The 12,886-nt window shown below is 37.1% G+C and overlaps 1 protein-coding gene across 2 annotated transcripts in view; it reads right to left on the bottom strand.

The window, feature by feature from the left end:
- The window catches only part of FGF14 (fibroblast growth factor 14), a gene marked incomplete at its 5' end in the record, with an annotated part of 642,354 nt that overhangs the window by 157,408 nt on the left and 472,060 nt on the right, over positions 1-12,886 (bottom strand). For both annotated transcript variants that reach the window (XM_081307817.1, XM_081307818.1), the window contains 2 exons: positions 5,710-5,813; positions 12,602-12,712. In XM_081307817.1, the coding sequence (XP_081163943.1) occupies positions 5,710-5,813; positions 12,602-12,712 (215 nt within the window). The remainder of the gene's footprint in view (positions 1-5,709; positions 5,814-12,601; positions 12,713-12,886) is intronic.

The following is a 12,886-nucleotide window of genomic DNA, read 5'->3' as shown; positions in this document are numbered from 1 at the left end:
ACTAATGCCATTGACCCCATTTCTTTGTCTCACAAGCAGGAGGAAAAGGCAATCAATTGCCATCTGTCATGGAACAGTTCTATCTGTACAACTTCCTAAAATGACCCCTTGTCCTTGATCTCTTCTTCGGGGAAAATGGGCTTCACCATCATGCGGTGGGACTGTAACCAACTTCAGTGGGACTATGACCCACTGGGTCTCCTGGGGGGCAAGCTAAGCAGGCCCCAAATTGAAGGCAATGTCTTCCTCCATCCAATGTCCTCTTTCTGGTGAAAGCGTCACAGACGACTTCGTTCAAGTAATGACTGAGTGAACCCCATACTCAGGCAGCCATGGAATTATTCCCAAAATTCTCCAGAAAACCCCTTCACATAGCTCTCATCCTTTCCAACCCCTTGACGCAGAGTGGAAGATGAAACAAGGTTACCCTGTATGCTCAGTGTCCGCCTTTATAAAATAAGAAGCCACTGTCACCATGCCACACTGAAGGCCTGTGCTCCACCTGAGGCTTTCTCTCCAGCCCCACTAACCCCGATCTTACCTCCTTGCTCTAGAGTTACCATCATCTCCCCCATGGACCATTCCAGAAGCTGTGTGGTGGTTGATTGATGGAAAATAAACCATAGAGTCTCCAGAGGGAGCTGGGAGGCAACACTCAGTCAAACAAGCTTTCTGGGCTTCACACCAGATCGCTGAACTGAAGCATCTAGAGGTTAATCCAAGGGACATGCCTTTTCCCTGGCCTTCCAAGAGCTTCTGATGAGCCCCGAAGTTTGCAAAACTCTGCAGTGCATTTTCTGGGTTCATTTCATGAAAAGGGAACAGTTTTCTTATACACTTGTGCCAACTGCTTAAGGGACTCAGATGAGATAGTAACTTCAGGAGACCACCAGGACATCCTGGCACCTATTAATAGCAACACTGAACAGTGCCACTAGGAATAATATTCTTATAAAGGCCAGGCTGACACAAAGGAATAGTGAATCTTTACGCAATTTTTATAAATTTTTACCTCATCATTCAGAAAAATCAATCAGACCAAAGCTTGAATTTTGAAACTCAAGATTAATAAAGCATTTAATGAAAAATCTATAATCTTACAGATGAGGAGGCAGAACCAGGGAGATTGAGCACTTGTAACGCAGGTGAGGGCTGAGAATCCAACCAGTTCTGAAGAAAGCGCATCTGAAACAGCTGCTCTTCATTGCTGCCTAGACGATGAATGACAGTTTTCTTTCATTCCTAGTCTTTCTTTCTTTTTTTTTTTTAATTTTTATTGTTGGTTGTTCCTAGTCTTTCTTTAGTATTTGGAATTTCCATTCCAAACCTTGGCTTTCTATCGGGACTTTCTTGATCTTGCAAAATCACAGGTTGTTTGGAAAGAAAACAAACAAAAAAAAATATAACAAAACATAAAAACCTTTTTTATGTTCCTCTCAACACCATGCACAGTTTGCAATTGGTTTAAAATAGACTTTCTTTTTCTTTTTTTGGTACCAGGATATGAACCCAGGGGCACTCAAACACCGAGACACATCCCCAGCTCTTTTTTTTATATTTTATTTAGATAAAGGTTCTCTCTAAGTGCTTAGGGCCTTGCTAAGTTGCTGAGTCTGGCTTTGAGCTTGTGATCCTCCTGCCTCAGCCTCCTGAGCAGCTGGGATTATAAGCATGCACCGCTGCACCTAGCTAAACTCCCTTTTTTAAAACATCATTTTAAACTGTCTCATTTTGAAACAAAGTAGATTTTTGTTGGTGTCTGTTCTGTGACCTTGAAGTTTGCATTATATCTTCAAGCAAATGGTTTGTATAGGACATTATGTTTCTTGAGACACATATCAAGGAACTTATTACAATCATTTTGACCACAAAAGAAATAACTATTGTCATATACGAGAAAACATTCTGCAGGGAACAAGAGCCTTCAGCAATAGAAACACAATTATTGACATCTCAGTCAAGATAACATTTTTTGTTCCCCTATGGTGGAATTATCTGACACGTTGAGTATCTTTATTTGTACAGTAAGGGATTATGAGAGTAACTTTCTGAAATATGAATAGAAAAATATACACCCAGAGTTGCCTTATAGTGGGATTTTCATTTAACAGATTTACCTTAATGACCTATTATATTACCTACATTCTAAATCTATACATCCGTGATAAAACTGGTCCCATTAGACACCAGCATGCATCACACAAACAAGATAATTTCTTTATAAAGTGGCCAACAGCTCAAAACAGATGACTTCATTTCCCATACTAAGTCTTCATTAACATTTTTTCTTTAAATCTGAGCTTGACTAGGGCTGTCATTTAAAAAAAAGAAAGAAAAAAAAGTCACTTGATTCAAAGCTTCTTAATTGGCTTTTAAAATGTAAAGGTTAGATAGTAAATGTAAAAAATTCAAGAATATGAAACACTCATTAAATATGATTAATCTTTCCCCTAACAAATATAATATTCTGTAATTTTATTTATCCCTTAAAAATTTCCAAAGGAACATTGTATTTTAGGTTATACTGCATAATAATTGTCCCGAAATGAGGCTTATTTCCTAGGTAACGATTCCCTAAAGGTTTTAATCACATCATCTCATGTTGGTAGCTTCTTGTTAGAATAGGTGCCAGACCATCTTATGAAAAAATGTCTGGCACACAGAAGCAGTAGAGTAACAGTTAAAACTGTAAACTATTGAGTCAGACTAACTAGGCTCAAATCCTGTCTTTTCCAACTACTACCTGCATGACTTCAGGAAGATTCTTAAACTTTTTTTGCACGTTGGTATATTCATTTTAATGATACTTGCTTTAAAAAAAAAAGGTTGTTGGGAGAATTAAATGAGCTGATTCATTCCTGGAACAGTGCAGACAGAGTGGACAAAGGTTGCCACCATTACTAATACAAAAGTCATCCTCAAGAATCATTATCATACAGCAGTTGTTACGTCATGCTCTGCATTATTATTTTAGTAGGCTCTTCATAACTAATTATGAATAAATAATTATAGAAAAACATTCTTTGCCTTGAAGTATCTGAAGTTTAAATCCCCTTACGTTGAAGTAAGACAGAACATGAAGATGTAGTATAGACTTGAAAGTGCCTTTCATTTATATCCGACCCTTTTCCCACAAGATGACTGAGGATTATAGGGCCTGGCCCAGCAGAGATCTCTTAGGGTGGAGCTGAGCAAATAGAGCATCTCTGGCCAGACCCAGGCTTCAGAGAAAAGTCAAAGATAGGAAGAGGAGAAACCAAGATCTGTAAGTCAGAGAATCAGGCAAACATAGAGGAAGCCCAGAAGTCTAGTGTCTGGTGAACCATTGGAAGACAACAAACGCATCAGTGAGAAGTCTGACAGGATCACTAGGACCTAGGTATCCTGTGAAGTGCTGTTACCCAGGGCTTTCTCATGAGACCTAGTTCCTGGGCATGGAAGCCATATTGAACACACTGGGGATGGGACTGGGCAGTGGGCACCTTTCTCATTTCTCTTCTCACTGTACTGCATAGACTGCACTGGACTTAACCAGAATTTTAGTATGGGTTAGGACACACTCAAGAAGATATACCCAGTTTTAAAGAAGACTGGCATCTATTACAACCTCATGGCAAAAGATAAAAACCTCTTGCTCAGTAGTGAAAAGATAAAGGTAAGTTCTGCCTGACACGGACGTCCATACCAGAGCACAGCCCTGTGGTAAGGTACCAACAGAGGGAGGGAAGTAGAGGCCGCTGCGTCTGGTGATTTTGGGGAAAAATAAAGAAACAAAAATAACAGAACAAATGTCAAATCAATAAAGTTGACTTGTGTCTGAAATGAGTCATCCTCAAGAAAAGGATCTTCATTTGGTGCTGGCTTTTCTCTAAGTGGGTACAGGAAAGTAGCAGGATCCTGCTCAGAGTCCCGGGCGGTCATCTTGTCGGGCAGCACACATTGCGCACCAGGTGAGACCCAGTTCTGTGTACAGGCAGCAGGTACTCCCTTCAGGGAACTCAGGTAAGAGCTGAGAGCAAGGATGGCCTGTGCAGCTCTAGGCTCCCCATGAAGGGAAGCCACCGCGCCCACGCATACGTCAGATGTCACAGAAGGACCCAGAGAAGAATTCTGTTTAACAACTCTTCTCCTCTCTCCACACACCTCCCTTCATATATACACAGATATAAGTATATAGATTATAAATATAAATTGTTAACATATAACATATGTTTAGGTGTAGTTTTTTGTTAGGAAATAATGTCTAACAAAAACAGACTTTAAAATTATTTGTATAAAAATAAAGTGCATGTAAACTCAAATAAGAGCATATTTAAAGAGATATAAGACTTTATCAGGATCTAATCAGCGAATATGAAAAGAAGCTTCTTTGCATAAGTTTATATTGCTTGAACCTGTGGCAGAAATGAATTGTGATGGCATTGTAATGTATGGACATAAAGTATCTGAATGTAGTTATTTGTTAATATTCCAGTAGATGCTATATTGCTGGAAAATTGCTCAACTTCTAACAAATACTATCACAAAGAAACAGGGAGACTTAACAGGTTTGCATGAAATACCCATCTCAATGTTAGAAATAGCTTTTTTTTTTCTCAGTAAAATATTTATACAATTTGCATTCTCATTTTTAAACAAACACTATAGGACTTTTCTATGCACAAGATCAGTATCTGTGGGTTCCACAAACAAGATCAAGAGTATTCAAAAATAAGTATCTATATTGAACATATACATTCTTTCTCTCATTATTATTCCCTAAGTAATGCCAAGTAACAACTATTTATATTATTTCACATTGTATTAGGTACTATAACCAATCTAGAATGATTTAAAGCATAATATAGGATTTGTCAAGATTATTTATGATTCTATGCCATTTCATACAAAATAATTGCTATCTACAGATTTGGGTACCCATAGGGTATCCTGGAACCAGTCTCCTACAGATATGAGGACAGTAGGACACTCTACTTTTCTTTTCCCCTTTTTTAGAATTTTCATTCCTTCTTTTTTAAAAAAAAATTATTAGAATCTATATTTAAGTGAAAACATATACTATATGCTGACCTAAAAACTATATCTCATTGAAATAGAGACTGAAATGGTGATTACCAGTGGAGGAGGGAAGGGGAAAGGGAAGATGTTGATCACAGGCTAGAAATTTTCAGTTAGACCTCAGGATAAGTTCTGGTGACCTATTGTACTGCAAGGTGACCATAGTTAATATGAATCATATGCCTCAATATTACTGAGAAAAATAACCGTTTAACATTCTCACTATAAAAAATATATATTGTTGAGTTTGTAAGTATATGAATCGACATGATTTCCTCTTCTGCGATGTATTTATGGATCAAAACATCACAATGTAGCCTGTAAATATTTATAATTATTATGTCAATTAAAAATAAATTAATACAAAAGAAAATGCATGGAAAGAACTTAAAAATTTTTGCAAGAAAATCCATAAGACAAGTGCATTTTTGAAAATATGGCAAACAGTCACTTCAATATCTAAAATTATTCTTCCTCTCGATATACTCATTACCAAACACTGATAAATAATGAGGAAACAGTTCCTATAGCCTTCTAATGAAATTCAAATACTGAAGCATAAATGTCAGAACCAATGGAATTTTCTGGATTTTGTTGCTGCTGCTGCTGCTGCTGCAGAATGATTGGCAGCATCTTTGGCATGCTACTTACTGATGGGTAGAGGTAACCTTCTCCGTTCATGGCTATATACAACCCTGTCTTCACACCCTGGATGGCAACGACACGCAGTCCCACTGGGATGAGGTTGAACAGTGCTGGAAAGATAAACATCTGTCATGAGTGGGCAGGAAGAGGGGAAGCAACCCACAACTCTTATCTTTCTCATTTACTTAAGAAATATCTTTATTGCTACTATCTGAGATGTTCCAATTAAGTAACTTTTATTTCCGTTTATAATGAAGAAGACTCTGCTGTAGGTAAAATTAGCGCTGCAGCTCCAATTTGTAAGTCTTCCTAGCATTCTTGCCTGCAGCATTCTGAAGAACTGGTGGGATAATGGGCAGAACTGAGCCTGTAATTATGGTTCTAGTATCACAACATCTGACACCATTGGATTCCCAAAGACATCAGCTGTGAAGAGTCTCAGAAGGCCGGATTTCAAAAGTCCAGGTTGCTACCTTTGGGGGTTCATAACCCACTTCAATCTAATGTATGAAATACGATATGTCAAGAGCTTTGTAATGTTGTGAATAACCAATAAAAAAATTAAAAAAAAAGAAATACAATTACCATATGATTCAGCAATCCTGCTACTGAATATATGTCCAACAGAAATAAAACCATTATATCAAAGAGAAAAAAAAAAGAAAAAAAAAAGTCCAGGTTGAACGGTTATTCCCATCTATCACATAGGGAAGGTGTGATTGGTCATTGCAGTGTAGTGCAGGCCAAAGTTAAAAAGGTAATGCCAAAACCAAGTTACTTTTGCAGAACTAACGTGATACACCAGCAAAGCCAAGAAAAGATGTGCATCTGATCTGCCAAGATGTGGAATGTTTGGGTTAAGAGAACTTTAACCTAATCAGTGTTACTCCATTTATAGGTCTTAACTGGGTGGTAACTGAAGGCAGGTAGGGTGTGCCTGGAGGAGGTGGGTCCCTGGGGCATGCCCTTGGGTTTATATTTTGTCCTGTTGAGTGGACTTTTCTCTCTTCTTCCTCCTGCTATGTCCTCAGCTGCTTTTGTCTATACACCCTTCCACCATGAGATTCTGCCTCATAAAAGGCCTGAGGAAAGGAGTCAACCCTCTATGGACCATGAGACCTCTGAAACTGTGAGCCCCCAAATACACTTTTCCTCCTTAAAATTGCTCTTCCCAGGTCATCAGTCACAGCAGCAAAAAAGCTAACTAAAACAGATAGTTTTCAGATTTTCCCCACCTCATAGATAAAAACTCACTAGCTTACATATTTTGTTTCTTCCTTTGTTAGTAAAGTGTTTTTATATATGTTCCCACAGTGTAGTTAGCAATGCTATCATTGATGTTTTTAAGTCTTAATACCCCTTAATGCATTTCCATGACTGTTTAGTAAGTTTTCTAGCATATTCTAATTTGATAACTGCTTGATGATGTTAAAGATTTCATTGTAGAAACATTTATAAGAGAACGGTTAATAATCCACAGTGCTGTTATCTATGCCTTCTCAGGTCTTTATTAACTCAAATCTAATTCTAAGCAATAAGACCAAGCAAGAAAGGGCATTGTAAGCATTAAAATGCGATAGTGAATGTATAAGTAAAATGTCTTAACTTTAAGCCTTTGACTCTACTCCACAAAAGACAAATCACTTGAAAATTGTGGGCTTTTGACTTCATTCCCAGGGTCTACTCAGTGCATAATTGAAAAACTTTAAGATTGTGTTCTGTTTTATTCTCAGAGACATGTTTTTGCCTAATAGGGTGGAGAAAGACACACCCCGTCTTCCAATGATTACATGTTACTGCTCCCGAGGCCTCAACATGTCTGCATTGCACAAATGATGAAAGGAAAATAGCACATCATGGCCACAGAAACTCACCCTAGAAGAATGCCTGGGGTATACATACACATATGACTCATTGTATATCCGTTTTCGCTATGCAAACTGAAGTTAGGCTGTATTGCATAGGACTCTGAGGATTATTATACCCTTATGGAAAAAGAGGTTTCTTTTGCTCATTTTCTATTGTTTAATATTGAACATGGGGTGGTATTGTTAGGTATCAGGAGGTACCTTACAATTGTAGCTTCTTTGTGGGAGAAAGCCAAGTTCATTCTTGTGTGGGAAACCTGAATTGTATCATCTCCCTTACATTTTGAAAGGATAAGAACTGTAAAATCATTACTGATTTGTATGCAAAATTTTAAGGTAAAACATAATCATATACCTGTCTATGCAAACTATTCTAACCTGACTCAAATCTAATTATTTCACCCTTCGTCCTTCTAGTGGTATTTTAAGTGCCATATATTTTATATAAGGCAGATAGTATAATTCTAGAAGGCCAGTGCATCATGAACTCACCAAAATAATGTGGTGTGGTAAAGAGAAAAATTCTAGAAATATACTTTAAACCATACCAAAATATTATTTTTTCCCCCAGAATTTTGGAAGAAACCTGAATTATAAACTATAACTTATTATCATTTAGAGAAGACAATAAGAGAAGAATCCATGGAAACACCACAATGTAGAGAACTATCAGAACACACTGTGATGGGGCTCGGGGGCTAGTGAAAAACACAGATACATTAATTAAGAATTAGAATTTTCTACTCTTTTGGAATTTTACACAATTATAAATCAATGGTATAAACCCTAGCGGATAAAGAATAACGAAGGTGATCCTGCAACTTTGTTCATTCTGTGGAATAATCTAGCTTCTACACAACAGTGGTTTTCAACCCTGGCTTAACATTAAAACTGGCCATGTTTACATGAGAAAATGACCAAGCCCATCTCCAGACCAGTGAAATCAGAATCCCTAGGAGTGGCTTTAGGGTTTAAGGATTTTGTTATTGTTGTTGTTGTTTTTATTACTATTATTATTATTAAGAAAGCTCCTCAACTGAGCCTAACACAGTTCAGGTAAAGAATGGCCATCCTAAAGCCTGTGGGGTGTTATGACAATGTTTACACATCAAGTTTATTGGCAGGGCATTTCTAAGCAGAGAGAGGTTGTTTTAGAAGTTTTGATATTTTCATAAATGTTAGTGCATATAAAAAATATAATAGTATAATATATATATTACCATTAAGCATCTATTAAGCCAGATAATGGGTAAAAAGATGTTTAACAACACAGAAAAATAATCCACATCATCCCCAAAACTAAACAAGGAAGGAGGAAAAACCACTTCAGTGGATGAATAGATAAAAAAAAATGTGGCCTATGTACACAATGGAATTTTACTCAGGAATAAAAGAGAATAAAATCATGGCATTTGCAGGTAAATGGATGGAGTTAGAGAAGATAATGCTAAGTTAGCCAATCCCAGAAAAACAAATGCTGAATGTTTTCTCTGATATAAGGAAGCTGATTCATAGTAGGGCAGGGAGGGGGAGCATGGGAGGAATAGATGAGTTCTAGATAGGGCAGAGGGGTGGGAGGGGAAGGGAGGGGGCAGGGGATTAGCAAGAATGATGGAATGTGATAGACATCATTATCCAAAGTATGAAGACACAAATTGCTGTCAACATACTTTATATACAACCAGAGATATGAAAAATTGTGCTGTATATGTGTAATAAGAATTGTAATGCATTCTGCTGTCATTTATTTTTTTAAAAAATCAATAAAAAAGATAATACTGAGATTAAAGCAAAAATAAAATAAAATACAGGGTGTGTGGTAATACTGACATTTGGTAGTTTTACAGGGATACACCTCTAGGACTGTGGCCATGTAAGCACCTGAATGCTCACATTCAAATGACAAGCATTTGAATGCTACGGCATCTTCCCTATAGGGCCATATACCCATCATCAATGACTTTCTCCCATTTTTCCTTTCTAGAGACCTCTAGGTCTCAGGGTGGAACCCTGGGAGGACAGGGGCGTGGGGATGCACCATCCAGGAGCCCCTTTGCCTCTTCTCATCTGAAATTACAGAAGCACCTTAGCAGGCAGGTTCTGATTTTTCTTTCCAAATAATTCTATATTTAGTAGAAAATGTGTTGAACTCAAATCATAAAGATTTCAAGGTTCAAGCCCTTAGTTTTTCATTTGTTGACTTTTAGGGACATATCTGGGTGGGTTTTAGGTTATTTCTCATTATTTTTTCTGTTTATGGATGACATCCTTGGTTTATGCTCAGAATCATCAAAAACTGAAAACACGATTATGAATCACTGCATCACCCCCCTCCTGAAACCAAGCAGGCTGTGCTCCCATTAGCAGCTGTACATTGGCTTGTACTTAGAGACTCCATGAGAAAAATCTCTCAGCTTAAGTGTATGGAGGTGTCAGCATTTCTAGTGCACATACTTATTTTTTTTAAAAATTCTTTTCAATGCTAACAATTTCTCTGAAGTCTCTGTGACTATCAGAAGAAAAACAATTTTAAAATTCATCCTAAAAATGGTGGTGTTCAATTTTGAAACGTGATAGTGCACAAAAGGAGAGTTAATTGGTAATTCCCATTGCTTTTATACATCTACTATAATCCTGCCAATTTTTATTAAATTTTGTAATCATAAATCTTGAATAGCCTTTTAAGGAGAGAATCTTTATCTCACCTCCTTTAAGTCTTTGCAAATGTTGAAATAATAACACAGCTAACCTAACTGGATTACAGTGCACATAAAATACAGCAAAGGGAGTAATGGGCCAGGTCTTTGCATAGGAATTGAACTCCCTTGAGCGGGGGCACTTGATTTGGCTCTGATGTGTTTTCTCTGGACCTCCTATCCTGTCTTTCTTATGACTGTTCCCAGCAGAGGAGTTTTCAGAAGTGACCTAGTGTTTCTTGCTCCATCGAGGGCAGATTTCATGCAGAAAGAAAAGTCACAGGCATTGAGAGAGCAGAAGGCAGCATCTGTGATTATCTCGTCTTTCCAACTCTGTGTCTAACGGTCTACAACTGCGTGTGCATGTCTATGCTGTCTCCATCAGCACATTCCCAATTCTGAAATGACAGTGCTGCTTATTCAATTCCCAATCAATATGCTCTTTAAAGACAATGTCTACTTGACACATCTCAAAGTGATATTGATTCTCATCATTAGGGGTCAACAATTTGGTGTTACTGCCTCCCCAAACACCTCTCTTCTAAAAGAGAAAGAAGCTGGGGGAAAATTCATAAAACTTTTGTCCCGAAGAAAATTATTTTTCCAAGCAGACCAATGAAGCAGCATTTTTCTATACCTCTGGTTCATCTTCTTTGTTGAAAACTCTTGTCATAAAATGGATGACATCACTCAAAACATCATAGCTCAGAAAGTGAGTGCAGTTATGGAGAACAAGATCTTATGTTTTATTAGACTCTGGGCCAGGACAGCCAGAGAACAGTGAGGACATAGAAACTCACAAATCCCTAAGCTCCATGACCCACAACACTGTCAAACATGAACCAGAGGAAATGCCTCTTGGTGGAAGAATGGGTACAGAGTTACAGATGGGAAAGGAAAGGAGCAGACACATATGCATGAACTTGACCACAAAAACCTGCTCTCTTTTCTGGGTCAAAGACAGGAAGTATTGATCATCTTCAAAGGTCCCATCTACTGATAAAATCTTAACAAGTGAACAACGTTTTCTGACAAAGGTCTTATGAATTAAAAGCTTCTCTGTGCCTGGATTTTTACTTTTCCTTTTCCTAAATTTAAAAAGAAAAATAAATAAAGTAATAATAAAGCACAGAACAAATAATTTTTTAAAAACAGGATATAGAATGGACATAAAGAGAAAAAAATCAGAAATTTGAAAGAAGGAAAATGGAGACAAAGTTAAATCAAAAAGAAGTTGGAGAAAAATAGAAGTGAAGAGATGGCCAAAACCTAAAATAGTAAACATAATGGTTGAAAAAATATTCATATTTCAAGTAGAAACATCAAACATAAAAATTAGCCTATTTTATATCATGAGCTTCTTTCAGAATGAGTGTTACTGAATACAATTATTTAGGGTAAATTATTTAAATTATTAGTATAATTTAAAAAATGAAGTGCCTGTCATCCAATGCTGTCTATGCCAATTCCCTGTAATAGAATGATGTTCTTCCATAGGTGAAGAACTAACGATGAATGGGTGGTGAGACGCACATCGACTCCTACCTAGTAACATTTTCTAAGATGAAATATTTCTAATATAACAGTTTTTACTTTTCACTATCATGAGCAGTAAGAGGTGTGTCAGATGGAATCAGTATAAACAGAATATGGGAAAGGAAAATGCATTTGAGTAAGAAGGCACAACATACCAGGACAAGATAAATACAAAGAAATAGTAAAATAGTAAAAGGAGGACAGACACGATTACAATGGAAACTAGGGAGATTTTTAGTAAAATGATGGACCCAATACCATGAAGTGGTTAAAATTTGATTCAATATGTTTAGAGGTATACAGCCTACATGTCCTCTTCATAAGGAAGAATTCTTGTTAAATGCAAAGAATTTGAAAAATTATATTTCTATCATTTACAACAACTTAATCCTTATAGCTCTTGAATTTTCCATAGGTATCATTGAGAAGCTGCAGGCCTCATAAAATAGTATATTCAGAGGAAACACATACTCAGTTTTCATCTTAAAACACTAGTGTACTTACTTGGCTATTATGATAATAAAATTAAAAGTAACAGTAACTTCCAGAGTCTGGAAAACTGTGAAAAACCTGAGATTATCATCTTACAATTACCTTAAAGTCTCAGATTTCGTTTGTTTCTGCATTAGTATTTTTATCCGTGTGGCTTTAGTAAGATTATACTGGCACTCTAGTGTGTAACATTTGTAAAACTGAACCAACTAACCAAACTTTTGCAAAGGAAGCTCTAAAATGTCACGGAAGCAGCAGTGCATCTTCTCCCAACCGTGCTGGCTGGTGGCCTGCGTGGTCACTTACTAGAATTAGTGCTGTCGTCCTTGGTTCCGTCGAGAGCTCCATCGGGGTGCATTTGCAAGTAGTAGCCTTGCCTGCAATACAACCTGGTCACTATACCCTTGAGCTGGGGATCTGAAAGGCAAACAGAGGGTCATGAGGGAGACTGTTTTCTGTTTCTTTTTCAGTAATAACAGGACATTCTATATAACAGTAGCATATTTATTCCATGTCTAGAAGTATGAATCATAGAAGGTAAAGAAAATACTGTAGTAAGCCCCAGAAAATAGGCATTTTATGAAACTAATA

Source organism: Spermophilus citellus (genome assembly GCF_964194105.1).
Source record: "Spermophilus citellus genome assembly, chromosome: 1".
NCBI classification, from domain to species: domain Eukaryota; kingdom Metazoa; phylum Chordata; class Mammalia; order Rodentia; family Sciuridae; genus Spermophilus; species Spermophilus citellus.
Note: the sequence above shows the minus strand (reverse complement) of the source record. Positions and strands in the feature narration are given on the sequence as shown.